The 13,323-nt window shown below is 40.5% G+C and overlaps 1 protein-coding gene across 7 annotated transcripts in view; it reads left to right on the top strand.

Moving 5' to 3' along the window:
• Positions 1-13,323, top strand: part of LOC139754593 (inositol hexakisphosphate and diphosphoinositol-pentakisphosphate kinase-like) — a 268,273-nt gene that overhangs the window by 204,156 nt on the left and 50,794 nt on the right. For all 7 annotated transcript variants that reach the window (XM_071672003.1, XM_071672001.1, XM_071672000.1 and 4 more), the window contains one exon: positions 9,150-9,365. In XM_071672003.1, the coding sequence (XP_071528104.1) occupies positions 9,150-9,365 (216 nt within the window). The remainder of the gene's footprint in view (positions 1-9,149; positions 9,366-13,323) is intronic.

A 13,323-nucleotide genomic window follows, 5' to 3' on the forward strand; every position in this document is an offset into this window, starting at 1 on the left:
AGATTTGGAGATTATAGATATTATACCCAATTCAAGATCATTAATGTGTACTGTAAAAAGAATAGGGTTAAGAACCGACCCCTGTGGTACACCCACTTGTCACGTTCAGTCAGTATGAGGTTTTGCCATTTAAAACTGCTCATTGTTTCTGTAGGTAAGTCAGTCACTGATCCATTCACATAATTCATCTGGTATTCCATGTGATTTAGATCTACATAGTAGTCTTCTGTTTGGTACTTATTGTGGAATACCTTTAGAAAATGAAGGTATATTCCATGAGGATACTTTTGAGTCCCTTTTGTCATATATATATCATTGAAAAATTCTGTTTGACTTGTTAGACAAGGTGTTTTGTTGTGAAAGTCATGACTGTTGTCCGATATTATTTCATGATCTAGAAATTGTACAATATTTCTTTCCATAATTTTACCGAAAAGTAACGTGATACTCATTGAATGATAATTTAAGGTACACTTATCTCCATGCTTATGTATATAAGAATGATATTTGCCAGTTTCCACTCTTCAGACACCTTACCTCCCGTTAATGATTTGTTAAGTATCTTGGTGATGGGAAATGTCAGTTGCTTTCTATCCTTCTAGAACAGGCAAAGGAGTAAAGGTGGTGGAGAAACAGTCTGGTGTACGGTGACATTGTAAGGGGTTAAGGTGGTAGGGAAACCATCTTTTGAAGTGTATGGTGGCATGGGAAGGGATAGAAGCAGTGAAGAAACATCATTCCTGAAGTGTATGTTGGCAGGGTAAGGGGTAGACGTGTTAGGAAACATCATTTGAAGTATATGGTGACAGGGTAAGGGGAAGAGGTGATGGGAAAGTATCATCTGAAGTGTATGGTGACAGGTTAAGGGGTGGAGGTTGTGGGGAATCATGATGATTTGAAGTGTATGGTGACAGGATAAGGGGTAAACTTGGTTGGGAAATGTCATCTGAAGTGTACGGTGATAGAGTAAGAGTAGGGAAACAACTTACGTGCAACGGACGAACCAAGCTGTGAGGTCTACGTGGGCCTTCAGGCTGCGGCTTCCAATAGGTTGGTCGACCAACGACCTAATCCCTGAGCCCAGCCTGGGCTGTGGGAGTGAGGACCCACGAGAACTTCACCAGGTATACCAAGTAAGTGTATGGTGACAGAGGAAGAGGTAGAGATGGTAGGGAAACACTACATCCTCTCTGATGTCCCGTGTAAAACGTTTTGGCCATCGTAATTTCATGTGGGTTGTCGTCATGGGATGTTCATATAATTATGGTGGTGGTGGTGATATTCTATACTGTGTGTGAGAGTGCTGAGACAGTTCCTTGTGTGATGCTTGGGTAATGTATCTCCACCTTGCTGCTCAGGCGGTGATGTAAGGGCGCTCTGACAGCTTCCGTGAGGGGGAGGTGGGTGCACGGATGGTAAGGGATGGATGATGATGGCAGCACAAGGCCAGGCATATCTGGCAGTTAACACATAAATGTTGTAGCTAGGTTCGGGAGGTCTAGGCACGCGTCCTTGTCTTACGACGGCCCCTTCTCTTTAATTTCTGGCTCACTTGGTTGACCGCCTTTCTCGTTTGACTCGCAATTTGCGTAGAGTGAACCTTTTGCAGCTCATTATTTTTGTCGGCTACTAAGGACCAGCGAAAAGCTTCACCGAGCAGTCGTGACCCAACTTACCAACGTATATTACGCTTTCTTTCTTGGGCATTACTTGATTTACTTACATGTTGTGTAAGATTTGCATCCTGGATAAAACAACCCAGACGTTGGCGTATCACACGTGATCCAGCAAACTGTGGAACAGGTCTTTCCAGGATTGAGCTTACCGTGCTGGCCATGTTTGTCAGTAAAGCTGTATGTTTGAAATTTTGACATTGATGAACTTAAGCTGTGTGTGAATACGAAGTTTTGCCAGCCCAAGAGGTAATGGACTTACTCAGATGAATTTACTTAGCCATTTATGTATTTCATATTTAAGTATTTCGACCTTACAGATCATAATTTTCTTAGAACGAAGAAATGTAGGACAATTTAAGTGTATTGTCTGTAGTATAAATATCTAACTGCTAGTTGACCCCTTAGATAAATTTTACTATTATTGAACACGACATTTCAACCCTAGGATATGACAGTATGACCTCTTACTTGATCTTTGAGGGTCAGGTCAAGGAAATGAACATTTTACTTAAGGTGGAACCATCGTGTTTGAGGGTTGTCCTGTTGCACCGTCACCAGATGTCACTGACCATGGTTGTTAAAGACATGTGTATAAATTTCGGACAGATGGCTGACATATGACCATTTTTAATCCTTCGGACTTGTGATGTTAAACATCATTTTCTCAGGCCGAATTGTCCTAGAAAGGTTACTATTTCTTGAGGTTGTGACGAGCCTGGGAGCAGATACAATGAGGTAAAGTCGATGGTAGATTATCTTTGAGCGTCAGCTGACAACGATGTGGCATGGCTGCTGCTGAGGCATTTGTTATTGGGATTATCACAGCATGGATACCGGATACGTGTGCCACGTGCCTTGGGTGCTACGGGTAGGTTAGATAAGGTTAGGTTGAGAAATGTACCAGATGTGTTTGTTCCCTTGTGTAGTGTGTATCACTCCCTCATTGGAGCTTCGCTGGTACTAGGCCACGAAGTTATTTTGGGAGATGATCCTGTTCGTTTTATTTCATTTGATTATGCATACGGTAGCTTCTGGTACTTGGGTGTGATGGAGAATTTATGAGACTTTGAGTGGATGTGTCCTGTGCCGGGAGATGGAGACCGACCGCTGCAGATAGGGTAGTATTCGATATTCTACTCTCAAGTGCTCTAAAGTGTAAGCCCACCCTGAGCATGTATAACAGGTGTATAAGCCAGACTCACGTTTCTATAGAAATTATTTTGATTTTTGCCACCGAGAGCTGGCTGCTTGTGTGCCCCCACCACTAGCCAGACCACGCAGTACTCGCCAAGCTGCTGCGTCACATGATGACTATGCAGCCGTTTGCAGCTCAAGTGTGTGCCGTTTTGATATCTGTTTCCATCCCTATACTTTGAAGCTTTGGAACTCTTTACTCTCTCATACCTTTCTTAATAGCTATGACCTGACTTTTAGAGAGACAGGCTTTTCACTTCCTCCAAAATTCGTAAATACTTTCCATTGTCTCATCCATTTCCCTTTCAGTAACCTCTCTGCATTTCAATTAAGGCCCAGCCTTGCTGTGGACTCTTGTATGTAACTGGAGTCTCCAACTTAAAAAACTAAGTAGATGAATAGTGATAAAGCAGCGAATTTTGCAGATTATACAAATTACATAATACCTGGCTGTACTATGGAATTCAAATGAATATTAAGCAACCTCAAAAGCCTAGGACGACGGTACCAACTTCATATTGCTTTGGTATGGGATGTATTTACGGGCACATCTTGTGTGTGCATGTGCATGCAACTTACAATTACCTGTTTATAATTAACTGATTAAACAGAACGGGGAGAGAATTCTACACTAGTAGAACTCTATCCCTTCAAATTTCATTGCTGTGAAATAGCTTCTTAAACATTTGTACCGGTATTCACAATATCATCACTTATTCCAACCAAACACCCATCCACTAGTCTTAGACTAAAACCTCATTTCTTTACACCCTTTTTAACAAGCTACTGTTTAACTTCTTGTTACGAACTCTTACTTACTCTGTCAATGCACATCATGAAGAACTATTTACTGTGTAATTACTTCTTAGTATTTACCAGTGTGTACTGTACGGGGAGGGAGTTTGTCACTCATAGGGCCTCCATCTCGAACATTTTACCCTATCGTACTACTTTATTTCATGTTATGGCCTCTGGTTGTTCTATCTTTGCACATTTTGAAGAACTGTTTAGTGTCTCCGTCATCAGTATGGTTTAAAACCTCAAAGAAATGCCGCATTGACTCATCCATCTCTAGCTGTCATGTATAATGCACCGAACCACAGGTCCTTATCCACAACTAGGCCCCAAAGACATTTCCATGGTTTACCCCGGACCTCTGTATACCACATTGTTCCAGTTTTCTGTATACCCTGTACGCCTTTCACACTTCTGGATGTTCAGGCCCCGATCACTCAAATGTTTTTTCATTTCATCTTTCCATCTCCAATTTGATCTCCCCGTTCTCCTTTTTCCATTCATTGCTGATACTCTTACTCTGTGCGTTAACCTCTCCTCACTCGTTCTCTCCATTTGTCAAAACCTTTTCAACACGTCTTCAGCTGTCTTAACTACATTCTTTTTATTACTACACCTAACTCCTACCTTTTTTGTTACTTACTCGATCAAGTCACTTAGCACCACATTTTGTCTTCAGACACTTCATTTCCAGCACATCTTCAATTATACCCATTCCTTCCTCCCAGATAATGACCGCTCTTACCACACATTCTTCAGTGCTCGTAGAACAATCACCCCCCTTACCCTATGACTCGCTTCTTTTTCCATGGTTCCATTTGCCATCATGAACACTCCCTGGTATCTTATACTATTCACTTCCTCTAAATTTTCCCCATTCAAACTCACAGCCCAACCAACAGTCCTCAATCCTGTTAAACCTAATAACCTTGCTATTATTTACAGTTACACTCAAATTCCTCCTTTCCCACGCTCTTCCAGAGTATTCACCAACTTCTGCAGTTTCTCTTTGGACTCTGCCACTAGTGCTGTATTATCAGCAAACAACAACTGACACTTCCAAGACCCACTCATCCCCCCACAGACTGCATACTCGCCCCTCTCTCCATGACTTACACCCTATCCATAAACATTTTAAACATCCATGGTTTGTTTGGTTACGTCACACACCTCTCCCACAGACCAGCCTTCACTTAGAATCACTTGCTTTCCTCTCTTCGGACTCATACACATGCCTGACACCTTTGATAAAACTTTTCACTGTTTCTAGCAGCTTTCCTCCCTCAACAATATCCTTAAGACTTTCGACAAAGCATTTGTATCACCCTTCACCAGTATCTGTAGGACCTTCCACAAAGCAACTCTTATCTATCATCCCTATCTTATGCCTTCTTCAAATCCATAAATATCACATGCAAATCCCTCTGTTTCCCTAAATATTCTGACACACCTTCTTTAAGGTAAACACTTGATCCACACATTCGTTACCACTTTAGAACCATACTGTTCCTCCTCAGTCTGATGCTATGTACATGCTTTCACCCCTCTAAGTCAGTACTTTCCCCTACAACTTACCAGTATATTCAACAGACTTATACCACTGTAGTTTGAAGAGTCAACTTTATCCCCCTTGCCTTTATACAGTGACACTGTATATGCATTCCACCAATTATCAGGCATCTCGCCATGAATCATACATACATTGAAAATCCTAACTTTCCAATCAACAGAACAGTAACCCCTCCTCTTGAGAAATTCAACTGTGCAATACCATTTACGTCAACTGCCTTGCCACATTTCTTTTTAATTCTTCTCTTCACGAAAACACTCTCCATGACTCTCTCACTTCGCATGCCACCCTGCACCAAACACACTTCATTTGCCACTCTATCATCAAACACATTGAATAGTCCTTCAAAATAGTCACTTCATCACTACCTGTTACCACTTCACCATTTACCCCCTTCACAGATGTTCCCATTTACTCTCTTGTTTTTTTTCAGTTTTAACCTTCTTCCAAAGCATCTTATTCTCCTTAAAGTTTACTAACACTTGCTTACTCCAACTCTCATTTACTTTCTTTTTCAACCCCTGCATCTCATGACCTGTCACTTTCATTTATACATCTCCCAATCATTTGTACTCCTTCACTGTATACCTCTCTTTTCCCCTTTCACATGCAGCTTTACTTCTTCATGCCACCAGTCATTATTTCACATCTGCCCACCTCCAACCTTACACATGCCACCTGCATCTCTTGCACATGCCAGCACTGCATCCCTAAATACCTCCCATTCCTCAACTCCCCAACTTTGTTTACTCCCACCGTTTGCCTTCTACACTCAAGCTCTCCTGATTCCTGGTAATTTTTCACATAAGTCTTTTCGTAGCTCACATACTCTCACCACTCTCTTCTCACTGACATTGTTTCCTCTTTTCTGAAAACCCAACAAATCTTCACCCTCCCCTTCACAATGTAATGATTAGTCATCCCACCAGCTGCACATCTTAACACATTTGCATCCAAAAACTCTCTTTTACATGCCTATCAACTAGTGTGTAGTTAGATTATGCCTGGTGACCATCCTTCGTACTCACAAACGTATACTTGGGTATGTCCCTCTTTTCACACTGGATATTCATGGTCACCTGTCCTTTTTCAACACACAACTCCACAAGTTGTTTACCATATCTATTCACAGTACTGAATACTCCATGGCCCCCAGTTAAACCTTCTACTGCCACATTACTCACCTTCGCATTTATGTCGCCCTTCTCTAAAACCGGATCTCTTGCACCAAAACTCCTGATTGCACTCAGTTACCCCCAAACACTTGCGACTCACAGTCTTTCCTCTCTTGACCGGGTGCATAAGTACTGATAATCACCCATATCTTACCATCCACTTTTGTTTTCCCGCATCTATCTAGAATTCACTTCCTTACACTCTGTCACATGCTTTCGCTCCGCCTGCCGTATCAGTAGTGCTACTCCTTCCTTAGCTCTTGTCCTCTCACCAACGCTTGATTTTACTTCCAAAACATTACCAAAACATTTCCAAAACATTCTTCCCCTTTATCCATAAGCTTTGACTCAGAGCCAGAACATCTAGGTGTCTTTCCTCAAACATACGACCTGGCTCTCCTTTCTTCTCATCCTGGTTATATCCTCACACACACATTTAGATACCTCAGCCTGACCCTTCGAGGAGGATGAGCACACTCCGCTTGGCTCCTTCTGTTCCAATTTTTGGAATGAAATACAAGGGGAGGGTTACTAGTTTCCCTGTTCCTGCCCCCTTTATTCACCTCCTATGACATGCAGAGAATACAGAGGTGTATGTATGTAAACAGAGGTTCTTAGGTTTTAGCATGCTTGTCTCTTAAAAGCAGAAAGGTTACAGGAAGATGGAAAGATGAGAGGAGGAGAATTCCAGTTTTGTTTTTTGAAGAAAAATATCAGTGACCCTCGTGCGGCTGGTTTTGACACACAAACTGAGAGAAGCAGCAGCTACATGTGTGCCATGGGTCCAAGACTTGGTAGTGGGGATACACTCGGAGGGCTTACTAGAGCAGTTGCCAAAATATTACCTATAGTGCAGGTACTGGGAAAGAACATCATGGTGGACAGAAAGGAATGGTTGGAAAGGTAATTTTAGGAAAATTAATTGGACGAAAGGCTTTTGATTTCACCCAAGCTTATCGAGAGATGGAGGAACTACCTCCCCAGATAACTACTCACAAGAAAGAATTATTTCATTTTTGAGAAGACTGTGATGTTAATTATGTGAAGTTTCTTGGGTAGAGTGGAGGTATACTTTTGCCTAACAATGCTTATGTAGTTGCAGGGTTGAACTGTGGTCTTTTGAAATTAAATAAATGGGAACCCATGATTTAGATAAAGATAGAATTAGAAATTAGCTTTCCTGAATTTCCAGGCTACTGCTACCGCTCTCCAAGATGCTTTGCAGGTCCAAATTAAGAGTAGATGATTATGTTCAGTATGAGTAAGAATGATTGATATAGTAAGGAGGGCAGAGAAAGTGTGTCAAGTTGAATCATCAGCATAACAGTAAATAGCGTGAGAAGTTGTTGATTAAAGATCATTGATTGAAAGAAAATGTGAGCGATAGGTCAGAACCTTGAGAGACATCAGTTGAAAGGATAAGAGGAGGAAGTGACTTAATCATCGGCCACTGTAATGGATCGGCTACAGAGGAACCTGTGCATTACATTAGAGAGAAGCAGAAGATCCAGTGAAAGGAAGTTTAAAAAGCAGAGGTTTGTAGCACACCCTGATGGTACTTAAGTGATGTCAGGGGCTACAGGCCATGACAAAAGATTGACCAAGATCTCTGAGAGAGGAGGACTAGAGGGGAGTCATATAAGAATGTAGACTTATTTTTAGACCAGTAGACTTAGCACAGCACTGGGTTTCTAAGTGTTTGAGAAAATGAAAGTTAAGGAAAGTTTCAAAGACTCTGGAGACTTTTGTTAACCTGAAGTTTACCTTCAGATGAACTGCAAGAGTGAGAGCGGTGGGTCATTAGTTGCAAGTAGAAAATTTGTAGGGATGGGCTGTCCTAGGCACTTAGGCATGCTTACAAAACTTTTTAAAAGTTGGAGTTGGCTCAGAGGTATATTCTTTTTGGACTCGATGAGGTATGCCTTCTTGGCCATACACTATGCCAACTTGAAGCTAGGAAAGTACTCTCAGATGTTACCGACAATCTTGTTGATGAAGTACTGAGTTGGTGGCGAAGGGTGCAGACGTAATTTCTTACCGCAGCCAGCACCAGCTAGCCACCAGGAGTGACCCACCGCTACAAATTACGTGTGTCTTAGCCATTATAGTTGCTACCCTGCTATTTTTGTATGTACTCACCAGCCATTAGCATTACCTCGGCTGACTGTTTGGCTGGCTCTCTGCCAGTCACAGCTTAGGTTCAGCGAAGGGATAGGAGGCTTCTATATTGACATACTCTAACGCTGCTAGCTCACCATACGAACTAATGCTTAATAAACACGCACGTACATACTAGCTGACAGATTATTATGAAGCAAGAAAATATATTATGTAATGCATGTGGCCATATGGTTGAAATCTGGTGTGGATGAACGAATAATTGATAATTATGTAATGCAGGTGGCAGCTGAGAAGAATAGTCTTACACATCAACTAAGACTTGTGGCGAGTACAGCATGCTAACCTTGTGTTTCTGGCAAAATTTCATAGGTGCTCATAGTAACTTACTCTTTCCCATTTTCCTTACTCTTCCTTCCCCTTCTCTGTGCCACCTTTTACCATTTGTAATCCCACCTCCCTTTCTTCCATGATCTCTTCTTCATTCATAGTTTCTTCTATGTTTCATCCATATTCTTTCCATTTTATCAAGTCTTTTTATCTGATGCATATATTCAGTTGATATACCTTTTACAAAATATAATTTTGCCATAATGCTATGAGCTTTCTTTTTCTTCCCAGAATGATGCAGGGGACTCGCCCGCATCCTCAAATGGGTGTGGGCGGTTGGGCAGCCTGGAGGATGATCCAGAGATGCCACCTGTCAAGCAAGTGGTGGTGGGAATATGTGCCATGGAAAAAAAATCTGGCTCCAAGCCCATGAAAGAGATTCTCACTCGTTTAGAAGAATTCGAGTTCATCCGCACTGTGATCTTCTCAGAGGAAGTGATCCTAAAGGTACTGATGCCCAAACTTTATATTATTTTCCTTTACTAATGCTATATATTACTGAAGTGTCCTGTTTGTAAGGTTCCATGGTATTTCTTGATTTGATTTAAACTGATCTTGAAAGGAGACACAATGCTATAATGTTATTTACTTTTAAAAACTATTAGATGCATCTCTTCATAAAAGCTATATTCCTTGTGCAGTATGTAGCATCATACTTTATCTTTGTAATCGTGTTATTTCACTTCTTTTACCACACATTTATGAAATTATTCATTTGACTCCAATTATATTATGCAGGTTGAGCATCCCTATTCCGAAATGCTCCAAAATCCAAAACTTTTTTTTGAGAGGCGACTTGACGTTAGAAGTGGAAAATTCCACACTTGACCTCACTTGCCCATGGCGCCAATTTGATACAGACCATCGTCACCGCCAGACCTACGTGGATTCTCTGTTTTTTTGCTTATTCTCTGCTTTATGAATAAGTGTAAGAAAATGATTGCTTATCAGTAGCATATAAATTCTGAGTCAAAAATGAAGGTAATACTAAACTACTACAGATTGTCCACATGGGTGACTGACGTTGTGACACCTTAGCATTCTGATGGTCCATTGTTACACAAACTTTGTTTCATGCACAAAATTATTAAAAATATTGTATACATTCAGGCTATGTGAATTAGTTGTATATGAAACATAAATATTTTGTTTAGACTTGGGTATCATCCCCAAGATATCTATTGTCCATCATGGCAGATGTGGATAACAGGATGGTATGGAAACAAACAGGTTAGAGCTGAAACATACCCCTACGTCGTTTTGACTGTTCATTGGTCTTCCTCTGAAAACACTGATTCCAGCATTCACCGGGACTGTGTTGCCCAGCAATTGATGGTCACCCGGTCGGACGCCCTTGGCGTGTCGCTTTCTAATTGTTTCGCTTGTTCTGCTTCCTCCACCCGGTCACAGCAATTTCCACTGCCTGACATAACCAGCAGATGAACCCAGGCCTTGTTTTAACGTTGTTCTTAATCCCTTTCTCTAGGGAGGCTTTCACACTATCACTAAACGGTTGACACCAAGGCAACTACAGGCAAGTGACAAATCATTTAGTGATTGTGTTAGAGCTTTTCTAGAGGAAGGGATTAAGAACAACATTAACACAAGGTCTGGGTTCATCTGCTGGTCACATCAAGCACCAGAGATCGCTGTGAATGGGTGGTGGCAGTAGGACAAGTGGTTCAATCAGAGAGTGACACGAAATGGCATCAGACTGGGTGACCATCTCTTGCTGGGGAACAGTCCCACTGAATGCTGGAATCAATATCTCCTGAGGAAGATGGTTGAATGGTCGAAACATTGGTGTCTCAGCTCTAACCCATTTTTTTTTCTTCATACCATCCTGTTTTCCACATATCTCATTATGTATATGCAAATATTCTATTAAAAAAATAAAGATCTGAAACACTTCTGGTCCTTGACATTTCGGATAAGGGACACTCGTATGTTTTTTTTCACCCAGCACATGGATTTATGCCATTACAATGTTTTGGTACTGTTATCTCGTATTGATCTGCAGAATTAATTTTTTGGTACAGTATGTGCATATTTGACATTATGTGCTGATTTTGTTTTTTATTTTCAACCGCGTTTATCATTTCCCTTTGTAATGTTGTAAAGCCTTACTTTGTCAAAGTAATACTGGGAAAAACTGTCTAGTAGATCCATTTTCCAACATGTCCACTTCATTACATTGGGCCTTCATATAGTACATTGGACTTACAGTCTTATAAATCTAATAAAAGTTCAAAGTGGCCACTTGGGTCAAGCACTCAAAAAATACTGCACTGTATGTACTTATGAATATGTATGCACTTGCCTGTATATACAGAAATAGATCACAATATTAGTGCAATCATTTTTGTATTCAGAAACTCTCTGTACTTACGAGTGCAACTCTGCTTGACATTCAATCAGGTGGTGTAAGTGTGGTTTGCTTTGAACTGTCATTAGATTTGTTGGACTAATGCTAGTAAAGCTGAAAAATAGTCCATTTGGGCATTGGATCTCAATTAAAACTAATTCCCAGTGTATAGAGTATCTGGTATAACAGGGCTTTAAATGTACTGCTATTTCTTTTTCTACTGTAATAGTCATATTTGTTTGAAATACAGTAATTAAACCATAATCAGTCTGTATGATGAGACCACATTTTGCAAAAGAATATGAAGGAATACAATGAAATTCTAACAGAAACCGGTCATTGGGTCCTTTCAAGGCTGTTTGTGAAAGATACCAGAAATTCACATGTTAGTATGGTAGGATAACCTGCTAATTGTCACTATGACTAAGGAGTTGCAAATAATGTACGTTGTGGGCTTAAAGTGAAATATTTACCAAGCCTGCTCGTAGTTATCTTCAGTATTTCTTTCAACCACTCTAAAAGGCAAGTCATTCCTTATGTTAACAATCCTGTTTTACCTCACTTGAGGTAAAACGTTTTCTCACAAGTTTGTATCCATTACTATGAGTGAAACCAGGTAATTCAAGTCATAAAAAGCTTAATGTATCAAGATTATCATAAGCTTTGGTAATTTTGAATACTTGAATCAGATCTCTGACAGTAGTAGTGTGGTAGGCAGCCTCCGATCAGTGAGATATGTTACCACTACTACCCATGTGGGTATTGGAAGGGTTAGTGATGGCTGCGTAGTGAGCCAGCACCTCAGTAGTTATCAAGTTGCGCTCCTCTGACCTAGGTAGCTCTCTTTTCGTTCTGTCGCACCCACGCATAGACTGCTGGTATTTTGTCTTCAAACATACTATCTCTCCTTTTATACAATACATAACTCTTGATAACGACTCAGAGAACTCATTATTCATTAGTAGATATTCCTGCTGTGAACACTGTTTGCTAACCCTGCCTTTAGGCATAATGGTATGAGCATTAGGTAGTTGTTGGTAAGAATATTGTGTGGGAACATTGGGTAAAAGCAGTAGGTTGGAACATCATGTGGACATATTAGAGACATTAGGTAAGAGCCTCTGAAAACACTGAGCTAGAGTTGTATAATGCTAGTGGCCTGTTAAGGGTGAGGCAATTCAGGCAAAGAAGCAGCACAGGAGTTTACCAGTTATGGAGACCCTTTTTCCGTGGCCACCCCATTGAGGGAGTCCTGAAGGGAACGGGCATCTAAGTTATAGATAGATGGATAAATAGATCACCTCTTAACCTTCTCCTTTCTAAGCTAAATGAATTCAAATATTTTAATTGGCTCTGATAGGATTTGCATCTCAGCCCAGGAATCATCTTGGTAGCCTGACACTGTACTCTCCCCATTCTTTGTACATTTTTTTTCTTCAGGTAGGGCTACCATAATTGAATGCAATATTTAAGATGAGGGATAAACCTCTGAAATATTAAGAGTAAGGATAATTTCCCAGGACTTATATTCAAAGTCCCTAACAATGAATTTAAGAATTTTGTTTGCTATTGTCACTGTTTCTGTACTGTGTACTGCTTGCTTCATTTTAGGTCAGTAGTGATTAGTATGCTCAATTACCTTTTTCAGTTCAACAGAGTATATGCTGGTGCTTGTCTCCATGATTTTGATACTAAAATGTAAAACTTTGTATTTTTCATTAGAATTCATTTGCCTCCTATTAGCTTAGTCCATCAGTTTGTCTGTGCCAGTTTCAAGCCGTAGACCTTCAAGTTCATTGTACATTTATTTCTTAGCAAATTTTGATATCTTACAATGCAGCCCATTATCAGTAACATAGATATATATATGAGAAAGAGAACCTGTCCAAAGACTGATCCTTGTGCCACACCACTTGTTACATTTAATTATTTGAGGCTTGACCATTAATCACAACTCTGTACAAGTCAACCAATATTGTGCCCAGTGAAGTACAACCCCATAAGTACCACGCGAGTTAATTTTTACTGGTAAACTTATTG

Source organism: Panulirus ornatus, chromosome 17, assembly GCF_036320965.1.
Source record: "Panulirus ornatus isolate Po-2019 chromosome 17, ASM3632096v1, whole genome shotgun sequence".
NCBI classification, from domain to species: domain Eukaryota; kingdom Metazoa; phylum Arthropoda; class Malacostraca; order Decapoda; family Palinuridae; genus Panulirus; species Panulirus ornatus.